Here is a 21,819-nt window from a genome sequence, read left to right as displayed (position 1 = left end):
CGTGCCAGATAGTATGAATGAATAAAGTTTAAAAAACGGTATTCGACAAGACTTAACTTGGTAAGTTGAAAAGCTTAAAGTATGTTTCAAACTGTAAAGAACACTTATAGTGCATGTGTTTAGAATGTACGTGTGTTTTGAACTGCAGAGAACACTAATAATGCATTCTGAATGTATACACTGCATATGTATCTTATGTAAAAAAACGATAGTGAAACAAATACACGTTTATACAACAGTCGAAAAGTAAATCTGGTATACGGTTCTCATTAAAGGGACTCAATTTGTTAAACATTTGTCAAAATAACTATTTTCACAATATCTGTCATACATTAAAAAAACGACACTATTGACAAAGATAAATTTGGAAAATAATGGTTGATCAATTCAAAATATTTTCAACAATTGTAAGTTAACGTTTTAAATGGCATTTTTTCAAAAATACAAAAATCTCTGAACAAGTCCTTTAAATATTTGTACAATGCTGCAGTTATGGTTCTGTTTCTCATATTTGCAACATAAAAAACACTTATGCATTTTCAACATTAGACAAATATCATCATTGCCGATATTGATATCTTCCTCGATTTTACAGAGCAGAATACCTCTTGGACGGGCGTGGCATTTAACAAACTATAACATTAGAGTGATACAGCATTTGCTCAACAAATATTTGTTTTGCTAAAGATATTGATGCACATCAATACATGCAATTTATATGCTAAACAATTAAATAAAGAATATATTTTAAAAGAAATGCATAATTTACATAAAATATTATTTATATCATTCATTGTCAAACAAACTATCCGAATTTATTTTAATATAAATCTTTATTTCAAACTCCTCTCAACTCTTATTTTCAACCTCCTCTCATAGTTTCCATCGTGTAAACAAACTAAATCCTATATAAGAGATATATTATTTGATTTTTTTAATTTAAGCCATACTTCGGTTTTGAAACCGGGAACCAGTCTTTTTATACCGTATAGGCTATCGAACACATTCAATGCAAACCACGTGGTATTTATGCAAATTAACCGTAGTGGATAAATACGACCGTGGTACTGGATTTCGTCCTCTCACAAGTTAGACCTCAGTGGCGAAACATCGTGCCGACTCCCAAAACAAAATGACAACCAAACCACCATACAAAGTTGGTATGTCATCTATTTTTCTTGTGGATTGTAGAGGTTAAACGCAATTTATCCAAAGCAAACGTTTATTTTCACAGAACTACTGATTTAACTGTGGAAAATAAATGGATTTAACCGGCATCCGAATGATATGTTGTCCGAAATAACAATCCTGTACATTGTTTTCCTTATTTTAATTAAGACGTATTGCTGCAAATACAGTGTCAGGTGTTGTTTTTTATAACAAAAAATATATATATTTAAATGTATGTTAAGAACTTCTTGCTGAATTTCAAGGTACGAAACACAGTAGATTTCCAAACAATTATTTCAGCCGACATCAGTCTGGCCGATTGGGGCAGAAAGTGTATCGAGATTGCAGAGAACGAGATGCCAGGACTGATGGACATGCGTCGCCGATACGGTCCATCGAAGCCACTGCAGGGAGCACGCATTACTGGCTGTCTGCACATGACCACCCAGACAGCTGTGCTCATCGAAACACTGACATGTCTTGGAGCTCAGGTTTGTCATAGGAACAGTCTCCACATTAATGAGTGTTCAACATTTTGGGCATGGGGCCGGGTCCCTTTGGATTGGGAAAAATCAGGTTGTTTTGACTAAAATTGGGAAATTCATGTTCTGTTCTTTTTTGCTAAAAATACATTAAATTATGTATAAAAGTGTTTTTACTATTATATTTATTAAGGTTCAACGTATGAAGCTGGATGGGAGATAAAAAAATGTTAAGATGTATTAAAGCAAAACAAAAATCTTAAACCTTTAATAATTACTGGAAATTTTTAGGTCAATTTGGGAAATAATAATTTCCATGGTGCAGCAAAACTACCCAAATTCGAAGGAAAAAAAAACACATTGTTAATGTTGTTTGGCAAAATTATTTGTATAGTCATTGTTGAAAAGTAAACATTCCACCAGCCTGACTGTGTACTGCTGAATTTTCATAGCCCAAAATACATTTCACCAGCCCTGGTCTGGTGAGCTAATGGTAAGCTTCAACACAGTTTTAAGCAGTAAAGTGCTAATGTTATAGTTCAAATCTGTGTCACCTTTGTCCAAAAACTATTTCACCAGGTAAAGTTTTGACAACTTGTTTACCTCAAACTATGGCGTTTCTATGCCATCAGGTACTATTGTTAACCTTTATACATGCCGTTTTTAATTAATATTAACATAATGCTTTAAAGAATTAATATTGTAAAAATATAACTTCTGACTGGTTAAGTTCACAATGCGATAACCGTAATAAAAACGCTTCTTTTCAAGAATCATGATTGAAAGTTTCAAGTAAAATGGATATTGTAACTTAAAAACTTGTTATTTCTAGACAATTTATCTTTTACTAAAAATTAAAAAATTAAACATTAATGTGGGGAATTATAGGACTGGATTTGGGGGAAAAAAGTCATTTTTGCCTTTGGGAATACACTGGAACTCCAATATAATGCGGATGATGGGGTCCAAGCCATGGAACAGCGTTATAAACGGATCCACATAATAAGTTTTGAGCTCATTTATTGCAGGGGGCTATAAAAACATGTATAGTATAGCCTATAATATAGGTTCCGTAGGCTGTGTTGTCATCCGAAAATACATGCATATAAAGCAAATAGTATCGATAACATTATACATACCGCTTTTATAATGTGCACATTCATCCGATAATCCAATATTGTTACAAAATCACTTAAACAAATAATAATCTTTAACATTTATGACGATAAATATGTTTATGAATTTCGTAAACACAACTATATGGCTGCGCCATTTTTCAGAAGTGTAAAGAGAACAGTGCATTATCGGGCAGAGCTTTCATTGGACAAGCGAATTTAAATTTAGATTGAATGCAATACGATACATCTACAAATTGCGTCATACACCGTCATGCAAAAAAAAAGATTTTCGGGGACTTTCTGATACCGGGCAAAAGTAAATCTCTGTTAACAATTACACTGCATTAGCATGTAAATAAATCGTCTGGATTATTTAATTAATTTCTCGTACACAAACTGAATTAAATTACTAAATACTAGAATGATTATGAAATGACCGAACAACTTATTTTATACTGTGTGCAGTATATTTCAAAGCAGCTCCTTTAATATAGAGTCAAACTGCAATCATATCAAAGTAAAAATGTTTTTATCGTTTTGAATAACTTTAATTTGATAATTATCCCGCTTGCACTTACCTTACTGAAATTAGCGCACCGAACCGCCCTGATACATGTAATAAACACTGACTCACAAGTTTTCACACCTTTATTAACATTACACAACAGATTAACATCAATTAGCTGTCGAGTGGCGTTTTACCTCTAATCGATTAAAATCAGTTACAGGGACGTTTAAAGCAATCAAGCTGTGATCGCCGCTGTCTTTGAATTTTCTGAACAACATGAATTGCATAGCATAAATTTGAATCAGAAATGGAAGGTTGGAGAAAAAACGGGATCCAAGCACCCCCCGCGTTATATTGGACACAGCGTTATAACGGACCGCACTATATTGGAGTTACAGTGTATATCACAATAACAGCTATAAAATAAGCTAAAGTCCTAAATAACGACTCTTCAGTGCATCACCAGTTCTTTCTTTTTATGATTATTCCCAGTCACCCAAAGCAAAATCGTCCATCTAGAACCAAATGGTATGTACACTGTTATACAAAACTATTAAGGAGTAAGCACGGATCTAAAACATGAGTAACTATCACAAATGTTTTTAAAACGTAACAGGTCCAGTGGTCGAGCTGTAACATATTTTCCACACAAGACTTCGCAGCTGCGGCCATTGCCAAGACTGGGGTGCCTGTGTATGCATGGAAGGGAGAGACGGATGAGGAATACATCTGGTGCATTGAACAGGTCTTGTCTTGGTGTTATACTCTGTAGAATTATTTTTGCCTCGCTATGTGCTAATCCAAGACTAGAAATGGCGCGGCAGAGGCCGACGCGTATCCCCACGCCGAATGTTTGACCTAGGTGTGCCCCAGGGTTGGTAATGGGGCCATGCATAGCTGAGATTGACCATATTGTCATAAGAGAAGTTCAGTATCAATTTGAAGTGAATCGGTGTAGAAAAGAAAAAATTATAGTAAAAGGCAATTTTGGGTGGGTGTGGTCTATGTGGGCGGGGCCCCAGGGTTGGTAATGGGGCCATGCATAGTTGAGATTGACCGTATTGTCATAAGAGAGGTTCAGTATCAATTTGAAGTGAATCGGTGTAGAAATGAAGAAATTATAGTAAAAGGCAATTTTGGGTGGGTGTGGTCTATGTGGGCGGGGCGCCCCAGGGTTGGTAATGGGGCCATGCATAGTTGAGATTGACTGTATTGTCATAAGAGAAGTTCAATATCAATTTGAAGTGAATCGGTGTAGAAATGAAGAAATTATAGTAAAGGCAATTTTGGGTGGGTGTGGTCTATGTGGGCGGGGCCCCAGGGTTGGTTATGGGGCCATGCATAGTTGAGATTGACCCTAATGTCATAAGAGAAGTTCAGTATCAATTTGAAGTGAATCGGTGTAGAAATGAAAAAATTATAGTAAATGGAATTTTTTGGTGGGTGTGGCCTATGTGGGCGGGCGCCCCAGGGTTGGGATTGGGGCCATGCATAGTTGAGATTGACCCTAATGTCATAACAAAAGTTCAGTATCAATTTGAAGTGAATCCGTGTAGAAATGAAAAAATTATAGTAAATGGAAATTTTTGGTGGGTGTGGCCTATGTGGGCGGGGCGCCCCAGGGTTGGGAATGGGGCCATGCATGGTTGAGATTGACCGTATTGTCATAAGAGAGGTCCAGTATCAATTTGAAGTGAATCGGTGTAGAAATAAAGAAGTAAATGTAAAATAACCTAAAAAAATGAGTGATAATTTCTGACGCGGCCCCACCCCAACCGCTATAACTTTTGACCCAGGGGTCAGATCAAAATTCCAAATAGTGCAGGGTCGCACATATGCTCATAGCTACCATGTGTGTAAGTTTCAAGGTTCTAGTGCTTTTAGTGTAGGAGGAGATAGTGGCCAGGACGGACGGACAGACAGACGGACGGACGGCGGAGATAACCACAATATCCCCACCTTTTTTTCAAAAAGCGTGGGGATAAAGATACTTTCCGCCTAGGGGAGGAACTGTTTTTTTTATAAGAAGAGACTTCCTTGAAATGGATATTACCATAAATATAGAAATCTGTATAGGACTAATCTGGGATTACACTTAACACGCATGCTTTAACCCTTTGCATGCTGAGAAATTTGTCATCTGCTAAAATGTCTTCTGCTGAATTTCTAAAATTAGCATTTTCTTTGATTTTTTTCAAAGAACACTATCAGAAAAGCAAACAGTTTGGATCCTGATGAGACGCCACCTTCTGTGGCGTCTCATCTGGATCCAAACTGTTTGCAAAGGCTTTCAAAATCCGGTTCCCGCACTGAAAGGGTTAAGCCTTTTACCCCTTAGATATGTATTTTGACGTGTTTGTAGTCTCCGAGGAAGATACATTTAATTAAAGACCTTTCTTACTAGATTCAAGTTTTAAAGGCTTCATTTCCAACCCGTTGATACCAATAAGCAGCAATCAGCATAAAACCGGAACAGACTCAGAGTTACTCGCAGGCTGTTCTCGTTTTATGCTGTTTGCACATAGCCATTTTCTCTTTGCCTCTGAGTTGGAAAGGGAAAGCCCCCTTTTGTAGAGTGGGGCTATTTTGTTTTTGCTTATTTTTAATTTAATAGACTCATTAAACTGGTATTTTTGCTTGATGTTGATTTTGTAAATTATTCTTTCAAATGTCTTATATAATACTTTTGACTTCAACCCTCCTTTGACATTTGATGTAGAGGTTTAAAAGACTCAGTCAATCAAAGGAAATTTATGTTTGACTTGTATTGGTTTCAAAGTGATTGCAAACTTTGAATCAAAATTAAACATCTGCACCAGGTTTAATTTTACCAAATGTGCATCTGTTTGTTATTCCCTTGTTCGTAGAACAGAGGGTATATTGTTTTGCTGTCTGTCGTCTGTCTGTCTGTAGACCAGTTTGTTTCAGATTGAAATTGGGGTCACCAGGTCAAAGGTCACTGTCACAATAAGTCTGAAAATTGTTTCCAATCAATAACTCGTCAACGAATTGACCATTTGGCCTGATACTTCACATGTGAATTGGCCTTGGAAAGTATTTGATCCCTATTGAAATTGGGGTCACTAGTTCAAAGCCTGGTTGGGGGGCATATGTCTCCAACCGGGGAACTCTTGTTTCAATGGGCAATGTGTTTTTCACTTGAAAAAACTTGTACAGATGCAGTGGTAAATCATCCTTTTCCAGTTTAAAGTCATTGAAAGCGTGACAAACGAGCGTGTAATAAAGGTAAGATTCTTGTCTCTTCCAGACCCTGGTGTTCCCAGACGGCCAGCCACTGAACATGATCCTGGATGATGGAGGGGATCTCACCAATCTGGTCCATGAAAAGTACCAGCAATACTTGCCTGGTAGGTTGGTTCAGTGATTTTCTCCCAAAATTACAGCCTCTTACAGGCTGTTTCCCAATGGCAAAAAGTACTTTTTTTCCCCAACATTTTTACCAAAATTTCCTCCAAAAAAGATGCCAAACTTTTCCAATAAACATAAAAATTGGTATACAGTCGAAACTGACCTAACGGCCACCTGAATTTACCGGTCACCTGCAGACAACGGTCATTCTGGAATCCCCCCGACGAAAAACACTTTATATTACACTTGAATTCAACGGCCACCTGTCCATAACGGCCAACGGCCACTACATTCCACTCCGAAATTCATGTTTGACCTGAAATCAACGGTCACGCGTCAGTCGTCTCGAGTCGCGAAAATTAAAAACCCAGCACATCATGTGTCCGTCTATTTTGCGGTCAAAGCGTCTGATAGCGGTAATTGTCTTTGATATTAAAAAAGCGGCCCGCTGCGAGTAAACAAACAATAAGGTGTTGAGAAGGTTTCTTTTCCGGGGATAATTGTGGGAATATCTTCAAAAGCAAATATGTCAGAGTTTGTAACATGTTTACAGTAATTATCGCTTATTAAATGACCGCTAATTAGTACATTGTACTTACAACATTGAGTATCGATTTAAAAATAACATTTTCGGATCATTCTTTAAAAGAGCTTTCTGCGCCGTTTGTGCATCCATGACCGGTAAGTAAAATTGTTTCACCATTATTATTGAATTTTCATTTTGATTGCATTAAAAGACCAATTATCTGCAACTCATTTTGCTACCAGTTGTTTATTAAAAATATATTTTATATTCGTTATTTTACATGACTAAACCACTCCTCTAAGCCGAAATGATCCGTAAAACAAAATTGTGTCTTTGTGTCGTATGAACGAATCTGCACTAAAACTAAATTAAGGTTCACATCGTACATGCATGATCAGTTGGTTAACGAAAAGACGGTTGATTTTCAAATGTTTTTTTTTCTCTCTCCGGGATATTGTTTTAGTATGTTGATGCTGAATTAACAAATATAAGTGTACATTGTATATGAAGTGAAAATACCAAAAATAAACAACAGTTGCGATAGCCAGCTATAAACTGTTAGATGCCCATAATATCACTTTAAACAGGTGACATTAACAATAACAATGTGTATTAATAGCAATTATCGTCTGCATGCATAACGCATTAGCGCGTGACAAAGTCAATTGATCTGTATCGCTGATTAAGTGTTAAAAACAACATTAAGCTGGCGAGTGTTTTGATAAGAAGGCAATAAGAGATTTAGTGATCAGCTTTAATGGCAAAACATGGACTGATTTGCAACATTTATAACAAGCTTAAGGCATTTATGAAAGACTATTTGTTCATGTAAAAAAAGCTGAAATTGAAAACGTTTTTTTTTAAATTTTCAGGTGAAAAGCTCACGCCACTTGTTATCGGAAAGTCCCGGAAACTGCGGTGTTTTGGGTCGATAAGCACAGATAAGCTACCTGTGCGTTACGAGGCGAACAGGATTTTGTGCATGATGTGCTATGTTTTTTTGGATGAGGAATGAATGAATGTTTGTATTTTATATGAGGTTGTTGAATAAAAATGCTTTTGTGTGATGTTTGCGTACGAATAAATTTTAACAAACTTTTTGCGTCTTTTTAGAACGGTACAATTACACCGTACTATCGGTTTATGACAGCGAATCCGCTTTTTAAACTTGTACGGACGTGACGTCAACGGCACGTGACAAGCATTATTAACTAAATGAGCGAGATGCATGAGTGAATTATTTACTCGAGGGTTGAAAACAACATTGCTTTAATTTAACAATATGAAATTAAATCAATATATAAGATATTATTCTGTAAATTCAATATACACACTTAAGTAAATTCTTTTATTATGCTTAGTTAACGGCAATGAGCCTTTGTTTAACACTGTATGCAAACGACTGGGTGGGGTAACGACGTAGCAAAACTAACAACTGACAAACCATCTTAAAATTGTGATCCGAATTCAACGGTCACCTGTTGACAACGGTCACTTTGATCATTTCCCTTGAATGACCGCTGAATTCAGGTTTGACTGTATTGAGTTTATTTTATGCAGCGATTTAATTCCGTAGCACTTTATAATATAAATTTAAGCAGTTAAACATGCACTTATAAACAATTGGTATACTGTTATTTATAATCATATAAATAATGTTTCATTTTTAGCTCGACTATTATATATAAAATATATATAGTGGAGCTATCCTACTCACGTTGGCGTTAGCATTTGCGTTAGCGTCTGCGTTTGCGTTAGCGTGCAAATGTTAGTTTTCGTACTACCCCAAATAATTTCTTTGTCCCTTGACCTATTGCTTTCATATTTTGCATACCTGTTTACCAACATGACCCCAACCTATAAACAAGAGCAGACAACTCTATCAAGCATTTTGTCATAATTATGGCCCCTTTTCCACTTAGAATATGCAGCAAATGTTAAAGTTTGCTTACTACCCCAACTATTTTCAATGTCCCTCAACATATTGCTTTCATATTTTGCATACTTGTTAACCATCATGACCTTAACCTTTAAACAAGAGCAGACCACTGTATCAAGCATTTTGACATTATTATGGCCCCTTTTACACTTAGATAATTGAACATTTTGCTTAAATTGCCATAACTTCTTTATTTATGATCACATTTTATTAGGGATGTCAACGAATATCCGAATATTCGGTCCCGGACCGAATATTCGGATACTGTTTTCCGAATCGAATATTCAGAAGAAAAAATAAAAAATCGAGTAATTTCAAAGACTTTGTATTCGTAAAATTTGCTTCAAACATTGTCAAAAAAGTTGTTCCTCGTGTCATAATGTTTATTCCGGTAGGCGCGATAATGCGTCGCTATGGTGATGACAGTATACCGGTCATAAATCCCGCTTAAAGCCAGACACTTTGTGTCAAAATTATGATAGGTGCAAATCGCGTCGGCAATCAATACACCAACCTGCACTTGATCCAATGACTCGAATTTCATTTAAAATTATCAAAGATTAAATGAGTAAAGGAAAAGCCAACTTTGTGTAAAAAACAAATAAGACCGTATGGCAATTAAAACACCGACCCGTCTTGAACTAATAACTCGAATTACATTTAAAATGATCAAAGATTAAATGAGTAAAGAAAGAGCCGACTTGGTGTGAAAAACAAAAACAGATCGTATGGTTATAATCACGTTGTCCAATCAAAAAAGCTTTTAGAAAATAATTTACTCAACCTCTAATGAGTATTTGCGTATCGTATGGTCCAAACATTAATTAATTACTCAATATTCAATCAGGTATTATACTTAAAGAAATGTTTTTGGTATTTCACCCTCATTTAATTGAAAATATTATAATTGCTACACGCAAAAAATAAATATATGTCCAAGCAAAATGCTACCTACGCCTTACGCTGCTTGGAAGTATTTCACGACATCATCCGATAAGAAGTCTCCGATCTAAGTGTCTTTTAAACGTGGCAACTTTAAAAGACTGACTGTTTAGTCTGTTAAACAGGTTCAAAGTGTGTTGTGGCTATGTACATAATTCGTTTAAGTTCAGCTTTAATTATATGTAGATCTAACTGTTTTGTCATGTAATTATTTTGTCGTCATGTAATATTATGTTTCTCGTTCTATTGTTGATGTACGAAATTAATAGTTTAAAAACAGTTTTTGTCATTCAATTTTAACAATAAAAAGTAATCAACAAAATCAGCTTCGAATTAGCGACGGCAACGCTGTGTCAATATTTAGTCACTTTGGGTGAACTTCCGGTAAAAACGAAAGTAGAAATCATGGAGTAATGGTACGGTAAACAAAGTTGACTTTTTTCCAACAGATGTTGACCGAATATCCGAATATTCGTTCGGAAGGGTGACCGAATATTCGAATACCGAAATCGGTATTCGTTGCCATCCCTACATTTTATTATTACTTTGACAAAACAAAACTTACCTGAATACCACAATGGATTCCACCCAGACAATACCCCACACCCCTACCCAGAATCCCTCCCCCCAGCAATTTTTAGCTCATCTATTTTTTGAAAAAAAATTATGAGCTATTGTCATCACCTTGGCGTCGGCGTTGGCGTCGGCGTCCGGTTAAGTTTTGCGTTTAGGTCCACTTTTCTCAGAAAGTATCAATGCTATTGCATTCAAACTTGGTACACTTACTTTCTATCATGAGGGGACTGGGCAGGCAAAGTTAGATAACTCTGGCGTGCATTTTGACAGAATTATGTGCCCTTTTTATACTTAAAAAATTGAAAATTTTGGTTAAGTTTTGCGTTTAGTTCCACTTTTCTCAGTAAGTATCAATGCTATTGCATTCAAACTTGGTACACTTACTTACTATCATGAGGGGACTGGGCAGGCAAATTTAGATAACTCTGGCATGCATTTTGACAGAATTATGTGCCCTTTTTATACTTAGAAAATTGACAATTTTGGTTAAGTTTTGTGTTTAGGTCCATTTTATTCCTTAAGCATTAAAGCTATTGCTTTCATACTTGCAACACTTACTAACTATCATAAGGGGACTGTGCAGGCAAAGTAATGTAACTCTGACTGGCATTTTGACAGAATTATGTGCCCTTTTTATACTTAGAAAATTGAAAATTTGATTAAGTTTTGTGTTTAGGTCCACTTTATTCCTACAGTATCAAAGCTATTGCTTTCATACTTGCAAGATTTATGAACTATCATAAGGGGACCGTGCAGGCAAAGTTATGTAACTCTGACTGGCATTTGAACGGAATTATGGGCCCTTTATACTTAGAAAATTGAAAATTTGGTTAAGATTTATGTTTTGGTCCACTTTACCCCTAAAGTATCATAGATATTGCTTTCATACTTGGAACACTCACAAACTATCATAAGGGTACAGTAAAAGGACAAGTTGCATAACTCTGGTTGTCATTGTTACGGAATTATGGCCCTTTTTTGACTTAGTAACTTTTAATATATGGTTAAATTTTGTGTTTCGATCCACTTTACTTCTTAAGTATCAAGGCTATTGCTTTCAAACTTCAAATACTTACATGCTATCATGAGGTTACTGTACCTGGCAACTTTAATTTTACTTTGACCTTTGAATGACCTTGACTCTCAAGGTCAAATTATTAAATTTTGCTAAAATTGCCATAACTTCTTTATTTATGATTAGATTTGATTGATACTTTGATGAAACTACTCTTACCTGACATACCACAATAGACTCCACCCAAACCATCCCCCGTGCCCTCCCCTCCCCCCCTCCCCCCTCCCCCCCCTCCCCCCCCTATTTTTTTTTTTTTTTTTTTTTTTGTTTTTTTTAAGATCATCTAACAAATGACCACCACACCCTCACACTATACCCCCCCACCCCACCCCCTCCCCCCCTAATTTTTTTTTTTTTTTTTTTTTTTTTTTTTAAGATCATCTCACAAATTACCACCACACACCCTCACACTATACCCCCCCCATTTTTTTTTAAAAAATGGTTATGTTTGAAATACCGTCCAACCATCGCACCCAAACCCCCCCCCACCCCCCCCCCCCCATCGCCCCCCCAACCCCCCCCCCCCCCCCCCCCCCCCCCCCCCCCCCCCCCCCGGATTTTTTTTTTTTTTTTTTTTTTTTTTTCGCTTTTTTGGAAGATAATGTAATAAATGTCCACAACCCCACACTATACACCCCTCTTCACTCCACTCCTCCCTCCTTTGTGATTGAAAATGAGAGTCCCTTCACCTTTAAAAAGAAAATAGATGAGCGGTCTGCACCCGCAAGGCGGTGCTCTTGTTTTTTATGTCCTCCATCCACTATAGTGGGGGACATATTGTTTTTTCCCTGTCTGTTGGTCTGTTTGCTCCAACATTAACATTTGCAATAACTTTTTCAATATTCAAGATAGCAACTTGATATTTGGCATGCATGTGTATCTCATGGAGCTGCACATTTTGAGTGGTTAAAGGTCAAGGTCATCCTTCAAGGTCAAAGGTCAAACATATAGCTTCAAAGCAGCGCAAAAGGGGACATAGTGTTTCTGACAAACACATCTCTTGTTAGTTCTGTTCTGAATAAGGCTTATACTTGTCCTTTATAATCATTTTATGCTTGCTTATTTTAGGAATCAAAGGCCTTTCTGAGGAGACCACGACTGGAGTCCACAATCTCTACAGAATGATGAAAGAAGGCAGACTGAAGGTGCCAGCAATCAATGTTAACGACTCTGTTACCAAGGTCAGTACACTGTCAGTGATTGTTTTCCTTCTTTAGAAAGGACCCTTAAAGGGCACTTTCCCAATCAAGAGAAATTACAAAATGTCCAATGGCAGTTGAAAATTTTCCCTAAAATAAGGGAAAAGACACGTAATTCCCACTCTGATGATTTCACAGTTTGAATTTTTATAATTTCAGGGGTTTTATCCGTAATTTTTGGCTCGGCTGTTTTCAGAGAAAACTTGAGGCATTATTGTCATAGCCAGCTCGTTGTGTAGTGTCGTGTCCGTTGTCGTGTCCGCCGTCCGCTTTGTGCTAAAACCTCAACATTTTGTCAAGGTTTTGAACATTGACATTGGCTCTAAAATCAAAGTGCTTCAATCTACATATTTGAAACTTCATATGTAGCTGCACTTTGATGAGTTCTACATGCCACACCCTATTTTGGGTCACTAGGTCAAAGGTCAAGGTCACTGTGACCCAAAAAAAAAATAATTATGTGAAGCTTTCATTTATTCAAAACTGCACAGGCAGCCGAGCGTGGCACCCGCGGTGCTCTTGTTTGCAGTTGGTGTGTTGCCGGTACTTTTCCTAATTGGGGAAAAAATTATTGCTGACCGTCTTAGGTATTTAATGTAGCAAACAGATAAAACATGGAGTTGATCCAAAGTTCGTTAAACCCTTCAATTTACTTTCCACAAGTGTTCACCATTTGTAACTATATGTTGTGTGAATTGCCCCTTTTCAACGGCTCTAAGGTCAAGGTCATACTGACAGATCAGTGTTCATAATATTGGAATGATCCAGCTTTTGTATACTGTACAGTGTGATTTTTTCGTTCAAAATCTGGCCATATTCCCAATGGAAAAAGTATATATTTTTCCCCTAAAAAACCCCTCAACATTTAGTTCATCTCACATCCAGCTCTACAAGTTCCATCTTAATAATTTTAAATGAAAACACTTATTCTTAATTTTGAAGCATTTATGAGCAAAACACCAACAACACTAATATCCCAATTTAGGTCAAAACGCCACATTTTTTCCAAATTTAAAGGGACCTTGCTCCATTCCCAAATTTTTTCACACATTTTCATACAAAGGCATATTCACGAATTGCTGTAGAATGTAAAAACTCGCTGGATTGATTTTCAGAGTAAGTTTGACAACCTCTACGGAGTGAGGGAGTCCTTGGTGGATGGGATCAAGAGAGCCACCGACGTCATGCTGGCTGGTAAAGTGGCTGTTGTCGCGGGATACGGGGATGTGGGCAAGGGTTCTGCTCATGCACTGAGAGCGTTCGGCGCCCGTGTCATCATCACAGAGATAGATCCCATCAACGCACTGCAGGCAGCCATGGAGGGTAGAATTCGCTTCTTTTTTCTTTTTTTTTCTTTTTTAAGGTGAAAATGGCTGTGGATCAACTTGGGTTACTTTTGTCTGTTACAGATTTGCTGAGTTTGTTTAGTCTAAGATTTTTAAGTTAATTTTTTCGAGCTATGAAAATTAGGGAATTCTTTTTAATAAGCCAATAAATTCTAATCAACTAATTTTAGTCAGTGCTGGATAGACAAGATCATGCTTGTCAAGATAGGTTGGGAAAAGACCTGGTCTTATGATAGTGTACCCATAGTTCAGTATACAGGGCCTTTTTCCTGATTTTGTGAAGCGGCCATGGCCCACTCTTTTCCTGAATAAATGGGTTGCAAACTTGTAAAAATTTGAAAAAATGAGTTGCAAACTTCTGTAAGTTGTGAAAAAAAAAATCAAGGCTCGTACTTGTGAAAAATGTGAAATTCAGTTTGTTAAGAATTAATATAATAAAAGCACGTTTGAAACTTGCATCATATTTAAATGTCTTTAAAAAATGCATTAAAATATTCCTTTCATTCTTTTGACATTTTCTTTCAACAAATAACCACTTACAACAATATTCTGCCTGGTAAACGCTATCTAACGTAAACTTAATTCAGGGCTAACCTAGTATTCACTTTCCTAATAGAAAACTTGCCTAATACTCTTATCTTTACCCTTGCAGGTTTTGAGGTCACAACAATAGATGAAGTCATCAGCAAGGCACGTATCTTTGTGACTGCCAGTGGCTGCAAAGACATCATCTTGGGTCCCCAGTTTGAACAGATGCCGGAGGACGCCATAGTGTGCAACATCGGTCACTTTGATTGCGAGCTCGACATCAAGTATCTCGATGAGAACTGTGTAAAGAAGGAGCAGGTTAAACCACAGGTTGGTTTAAAACTAGTTATTTTCGCTTGATTGCATTGAAAGCTTAAAACTTATTAAAATGCTTTCGAGTCCATTTTCTGGTTAGAACCAGTGCTTTGTGTCATTTGGGAGACTAAGAGAACACATTGGGGATTGGACCCGTGACTTTTAAATGGCTAGGTGGACACCATATCTACAACATTACAGGGACATATACCACAGGTTGGTGGGGACAGGTTGATATTATATTTGTATGCTCCCCCAAAATTTATTTGGGGGGAGGGGAGCATATAGTCGCCGCTTCGTCTGTCCGTCCGTGTACAATTTTTGTCCGGGCTATTTCTCAGCAACTAATGACCGGAATTCAATGAAACTTTATTGGAAGCTTCACTACCAAGAGGAGATGTGCATATTATCAGCGGGTTCTGGTCGGATGATTTTTCACAAGAGTTATGGCCCTTTGAAATATTCTATAAAAAAATTATTGTCCCCCCAACTACTGTGCCCTCAAGACGTTTCCTTTTATCTGAATTTATAATGCAATATTGTGACCAAAAAAACCTTTGGGGAGCATCACCCGTCTCCTACGGTTTCTTGTTAGCGAGACTGTTTTCGGAGAACACCCGAGCTATTGTCATAGCCAGCTCGTCGTCCACCGTAGGCATCGTGCTAAAACCGTATATTGGCCATAACTTTTTAAACATTGAAGATAGCACCTTGATATTTGGCATGCATGTGTATCTCATGGAGCTGCACATTTTGAGTGGTAAAATTTCAAGGTGAACATCATCCTTCAAGGTCGAGGGTTGAAAAAACAAAGTCAAGGGAAGTAATAAGCTTTAAATGGACATAGTTATCTGACCTGCCCACGTATATATTTTTAACCAGGTTTTCCGAAGGAAAAAACTGGTTATTAGATTGGCGAATGCGGGCGGGCTGGCTGGCGGGCGGGTGGAACAAGCTTGTCCGGGCCATAACTATGTCGTTCATTGTCAGATTTTAAAATCATTTGGCACATTTGTTCACCATCATTGGATGGTGTGTCGCGCGAAATAATTACGTCGATATCTCCAAGGTCAAGGTAACACTTTGAGTTCAAAGGTCAAAAATGGCCATAAATGAGCTTGTCCTGGCCATAACTATGTCATTCATTGTGAGATTTTAAAATCATTTGGCACATTTGTTCACCATCATGGGACGGTGTGTTGCACGAAAGAATCATGTCAATATCTCCAATGTCAAGGTCGCCACGACTAAAAATAGATTTTTTTTTAAAACAAACTTACAAAGGGGGTTAATTTTGTTTGTTCATTTCAAAAGTTCAGTTTGAGTTTTCTCCCTTTATCAGATTTTTTTTCACAATGAAAACCTGGTTTTGTGACAATTTCGTCCCTTGTTGTTAAATAAATCAAAGCGGGGCAGTAGGCGGCATTGTGTTTCTGACAAACACATTGTGGTAAAAAGTCAAGATCATCCTTTACGGTCTATGGTAAAAAATACAGATTTTAGGGAAGTAATAAGCTTTAGAAAGGGAGAAAATTATTCAATATTGAACATAGCCACTTTATATATTTGGCATGAATATGTATCTCATGGAGCTTCAAATTTTGAGTGGTGAATCTACAGTCACGGTAGTGGCTTTTAATTATTTGCTACTAAAAATAGAGATTTGTTACAGACAATTATTTTCAAGGGAAGTAATTTATATAATTATAGATCACATATTATATTTTTCCTTACCAAGAATTTAAGTTCTTTTCACAGTTACTGTACAGATTTATTATTTTGATTATTTATAACCCAAATGATTGATTTGTCAAATTTTTTTTTTAATGATATAAGTATAATTTCTTTGATGTTCTTTACATATCGTGTACTTATGTCCATATATACATGATCAACTCTGGCTATGATCTATTTTAAACCACAGGCCTTGGTTGTCAGTGATGTCTGACATGGCCATAATTGACTGTGAGACCCCCCCCCCCCCCCCCCCCGCGGTTGGAGTTGACAAAATTCAAGGGAAGTAATTAGCTTTAAAGGAAGATGATTTCTATACCTGCCAAATGATAAATATAAATGTTATTTCAATGCGGCGCAGTAGGGGGCATTGTGTTTCTGACAAACACATCTCTTGTTGGGTCACTTGGTCAAAGGTCACTGTGACCTCTAAAAAAATAATTCTTACAAGCTTTCGCAGCCGAGCATGGCACCCGTTATGCTGTGCTCTTGTTTTTATGCCCCCCTTCGAAGAAGAGGGGGTATATTGCTTTGCTCTTGTCGGTCGGTCTGTCGGTCCACCAGGTGGTTGTCAGACGATAGCTCAAGAACGCTTGGGCCTAGGATCATGAAACTTGATAGGTAGAATGATCATGACTCGCAGATGACCCCTATTGATTTTAGGTCACTAGGTCAAAGGTCAAGGTCACAGTGACCCGAAATAGTAAAATGGTTTCCGGATGATAACTCAAGAACGCTTAGGCCTAGAATCATGAAACTTGATAGGTAGATTGATCAGGACTCGAAGATGACCCCTAAAGATTTTGAGGTCACTAGGTCAAAGGTCAAGGTCACGATGACCAGAAATAGTAAAATGGTTTCCGGATGATAACTGAAGAACGCTTATTCCTAGGATCATGAAACTTGATAGGTAGAATGATCATGACTCGCAGATGACCCCTATTGATTTTCAGGTCACTAGGTCAAAGGTCAAGGTCACGGTGACCCGAAATAGTAAAATGGTTTCCGGATGATAACTCAAGAATGCTTATGGCTAGGATCATGAAACTTCATAGGTACATTGATCATGACTGGCAGATGACCCCTATTGATTTTCAGGTCACAATGTCAAAGGTCAAGGTCACAGTGACAAAAAACATATTCACACAATGGCTCTCACTACAACGGAGAGCCCATATGGTGGGCATGGATGTTTTACAAACAGCCCTTGTTAATAATTGTGATAAGCCTTAAGTTCGATTTCTGTGCACATCAAAACAAGAATGAACTCCCTTCTTCAATGCATACAAAACTAGCTTACCAAAAAACTATCCTTACCACATTCATGATTGGCTTTGTCCATGGTGAATTTAGCAGTGAAGTTAATCTAATGTTAAAATTGCAAAATTTAACAAGAACATTATTAATAGTTTGTCTAATTTAATAATCGAAGTCAATTTTTTTTTACCTGTTAATTGTTTTAATATTACATAATGATATTACATAATTGGATGCCATTGGCTCATTTTCACAAAAGGTTTTTGGTAAAATTGAGAAAAATTCTTTGATCTCTGGCTTTGGAATGTCTGGTTAATAAGTGAATATTGCTAATAAAAATTTCCTTGATTTGAGTCTTGTCCTGCGAAAAATAGGCATAATGCATATGCGTAAAGTATTATTCCAGATTAGCATGTACAGTCCGAACAGGCTAATTTGGGACGACACTTTGAGGCCTAGACCTAGAGTTTTCTATAAAAGCTGAAAAATGTCATCCCTGATATGCCTGTGCAGACTTACTGTACAATTGAATTAAGCTGGTTTTACCATGTTCTCTCAAAAGTAGACCACTGCATATGAAAGAGCGGCCACCACATCTGTATGAATATGTTCGGATCATCAGTGAATATTGTTTTTAAATATTTCCTTAATCAGAGATTTGTTCTCCCACAGGTGGATCGCTACACATTGAAGAGTGGCCGCCACATTATTGTACTTGCAGAGGGCCGTCTTGTGAACCTGGGATGTGCACACGGCCACCCCAGTTTTGTGATGAGCAACTCCTTCACCAACCAGGTTAGCTTTAAAAAACGCTTGCATAATGATTACACATACTTCCTATGTCTGGCATTAACAAGATATTTTTTTCTTAAAACACTGTCAATTATGTGTAAATATTGCCCAAAGGAGAGAAAATCTATAAATGTTATTACTTTCATTTCAATCTTTTCTCTAATTCCTTATATATTGTGTATTTTGATGTATAATGTACTTTCCAAAACAATAATAATGTTCAAACTTACCAGGTCTTGGCCCAGATGGAACTGTGGCAGAAGGCAGACCAGTACAAACTGGGCGTACACGTCCTTCCAAAGAAGGTATGAAATGTTGACTCAAAGGGTTAACTCCATTGATTGTGCAATAGTAAAATAGCGACCGTTTTTTGGTCAGATTGTCTAGTTATCTTGGCTTAAAGCCGTTTGTCTCCACTTAGGCATTAAAATAATTGGGTGCGCATTTTACATCGTGTCCTATGTAACACTCTGTAATCAGCATGTGATGTCTCCTTTTATTAGCTGATCTTTGTTTTAGTAAGCCGAACTACAATATATTTTTTTATTTAACTCTAAAAAGTAGACAAATTCATTGCTTTTGGTATAATATTTTGTTCTATTATGTAACCCATAACCCATGTTCTTTTTATGCCCCCGAAGGAGGGCATATAGTGATCGCACTGTCTGTTCGTCCGTCTGTCCGTCCCACTTTACGTTTAGTTTTCAAAAGTGCTCATAACTTCTATGTCCCTTCAGATTTAACATTCATATTTGGTATGCATGTGTATATGGACAAGGCCTTTTCATAAGCACCTTAAATTTTGACCTCCTTGAACTTAAGGTCTGCGATTAGGTTTCTTAAAGCGCTTTTCGGGGGCCTGTGTCTTCTGATGGAGACAGCTCTTGTTTATTATGCCCCCCTTCGAAGAAGAGGGGGTATATTGTTTTGCACATGTCAGTCGGTCCGTCCGTATGTCCGTCCGTCCACCAGATGGTTTCCAGATGATAACTCAAGAACGCTTAGGCCGAGGATCATGAAACTTCATAGGTACATTGATCACGACTTGCAGATGACCCCTATTGATTTTGAGGTCACTATGTCAAAGGTCACGGTGACCAGAAATAGTAAAATAGTTTCCGGATGATAGCTCAAGAACGCTTACACCTAGGATCATGAAACTTCATAGGTACATTGATCATGACTCGCAGATGACCCCTATTGATTTTCCGGTCACTATGTCAAAGGTCAAGGTCACAGTAACTCAACTTAGAAAAATGGTTTTCAGATGATAACTCAAGAACGCTTACGCCTAGGATCATGAAACTTCATAGGTACATTGATCATGACTCGCAGATGACCCCTATTGACTTTCAGGTCACTAGGTCGAGGTCAGTGCCAAAAAACGTATTAACACAATGGCTGCCACTACAACTGACAGCCCATATTGGGGGCATGCATGTTTTACAAAAAGCTCTTGTTTAAAGGAAGTCTCTCCCAGTCTAGTCTAGTCTAGGCGGAAATTGTTGTCCCCGATTAGCCGGTGTGGACTGCACAGGCTAATCTGGGAAGACTATGCAAATGCATTAAGCCCAGTATTCCCATAAGATGCTCTAACACATCTTTTCATGCGTATTCAGCTGGACGAGGAAGTGGCTGCCGCCCATCTGGACCACCTTGGGGTCAAGCTGACCAAACTGACCGATGGTCAGGCCAGTTATCTGGGCATTCCCAAGGACGGGCCGTACAAGCCGGACATATACAGATACTGAACACGTGCTATTAAGTGACTGACATACTGAATGATTTACAATGTTATGCAGGAAAAATGATTTTGTTAACTTGTTGTATCTTGTGAAAAACAACTGTGGAATAACATGTTCAGTGGAAAATATGCTGTTAACTTGTAAGACCTATTAATAACAACTCTTGAACATCATCCACATCCAGGATCTTGCTTACCTTATAATTGTTAAACGTTATTTGGGGAAACTCTTGTTAAACCTAGTGAATTACGACCTTCAAAATAAACATTTTAAATATTGTGATGGGGAAGATTGTGGTGACATATATTACTAGTGAATAGCCTTTATATGATGTTATAATGTTTTGTGGGAAAAAGATGTGTGGACCATAATAATTATATGTTACATATGAGTTTTTCAACCATTTATAGTTAATATGTGGGAGACAGTGGTATACTTTGCAATCTAATATTTGAAAGATCATTTTTGTTTTTCTTGCATTAATAAAGTGACTCGCACATCAACTTACTATATGCGCCCCTTCGTGCAATGAATAAGAAAAGTTATACATATTGGCATATATTCAAATATGTGGGATATCATCTTCATGACTTGTCATGTATTGTTACGTGTTTGAGTGCATCCTTGTATTTTAAGCATTCAGACTTTTATCTTCATGTACACTATTTGGCACATGTATGATATTGAATGTTTAAAAATAAATTCATGAAATCCTTATCTTCAAAGTTTTTAACTCTATACTGTATAAGGAACATATAAGCATTATTTATGCAAACATAAGCATGAATATACAATGTTGAAAAATACAGAGTAACTCGCAGTAACTCGCAGTATGTTCAGGCTTTATGCTGCTTGCTGCTCATCAGTATCAAAGGGTTAAAAATGAAGCCTTTAAAACTTTAATCTAGTAAGAAAGGCCTTAGATTAAATATAACTTTCTAAGGGACTACAAATGCATGAAAATACGTATCAAAGTGGTGAAGAGTTAAGATTATTCATAATACATTGAATACTTTAGGCTCAGACCAGCTCTATTTGAAAATGAAGCACTGTATTCTGACTTCAAGCCATGATATTGGCCTATGTTTTTCACCAGAAGTTACATGTGAAGAAAGCCATATTTGGGCAGAAACATGTATTGCACATTGAATTGTGAACTTCCTCTTTGATTGACTGGCACATCACAACCAGACAGTCA

The 21,819-nt window shown here is 37.2% G+C and overlaps 1 protein-coding gene across 1 annotated transcript; it reads left to right on the top strand.

Annotated features, from left to right (window-relative positions):
- Window positions 1–992: 992 nt before the first annotated feature.
- LOC127863338 (adenosylhomocysteinase-like) lies at window positions 993–21,338 on the top strand. Its single transcript, XM_052402764.1, has 10 exons — window positions 993–1,160; window positions 1,471–1,661; window positions 3,895–4,023; window positions 6,547–6,646; window positions 12,774–12,886; window positions 14,020–14,227; window positions 14,903–15,108; window positions 18,757–18,879; window positions 19,110–19,181; window positions 20,496–21,338. The coding sequence occupies exons 1-10, from the start codon at window positions 1,133–1,135 to the stop codon at window positions 20,625–20,627; spliced, it is 1,302 nt and encodes a 433-aa protein (XP_052258724.1). The 5' UTR covers window positions 993–1,132; the 3' UTR covers window positions 20,628–21,338.
- The last annotated feature ends 481 nt before the right edge of the window (window positions 21,339–21,819 follow it).

This window comes from Dreissena polymorpha, unplaced genomic scaffold (genome assembly GCF_020536995.1).
Source record: "Dreissena polymorpha isolate Duluth1 unplaced genomic scaffold, UMN_Dpol_1.0 chrUn005, whole genome shotgun sequence".
Lineage (NCBI taxonomy): Eukaryota > Metazoa > Mollusca > Bivalvia > Myida > Dreissenidae > Dreissena > Dreissena polymorpha.
The sequence above is the reverse complement of the archived record's forward strand: the minus strand, read 5'-3'. Positions and strand labels throughout refer to the sequence as shown.

Bases quoted from the DNA above. Each gene is read 5' to 3' on its own strand.
- LOC127863338 (XM_052402764.1), top strand. From the start codon at position 1,133: ATGACAACCAAACCACCATACAAAGTTG. The intron at 1,161-1,470 runs GTATGTCATCTA...CAATTATTTCAG, and splicing joins CAAACCACCATACAAAGTTG to CCGACATCAGTCTGGCCGAT. The intron at 1,662-3,894 runs GTTTGTCATAGG...AAAACGTAACAG, and splicing joins TGACATGTCTTGGAGCTCAG to GTCCAGTGGTCGAGCTGTAA.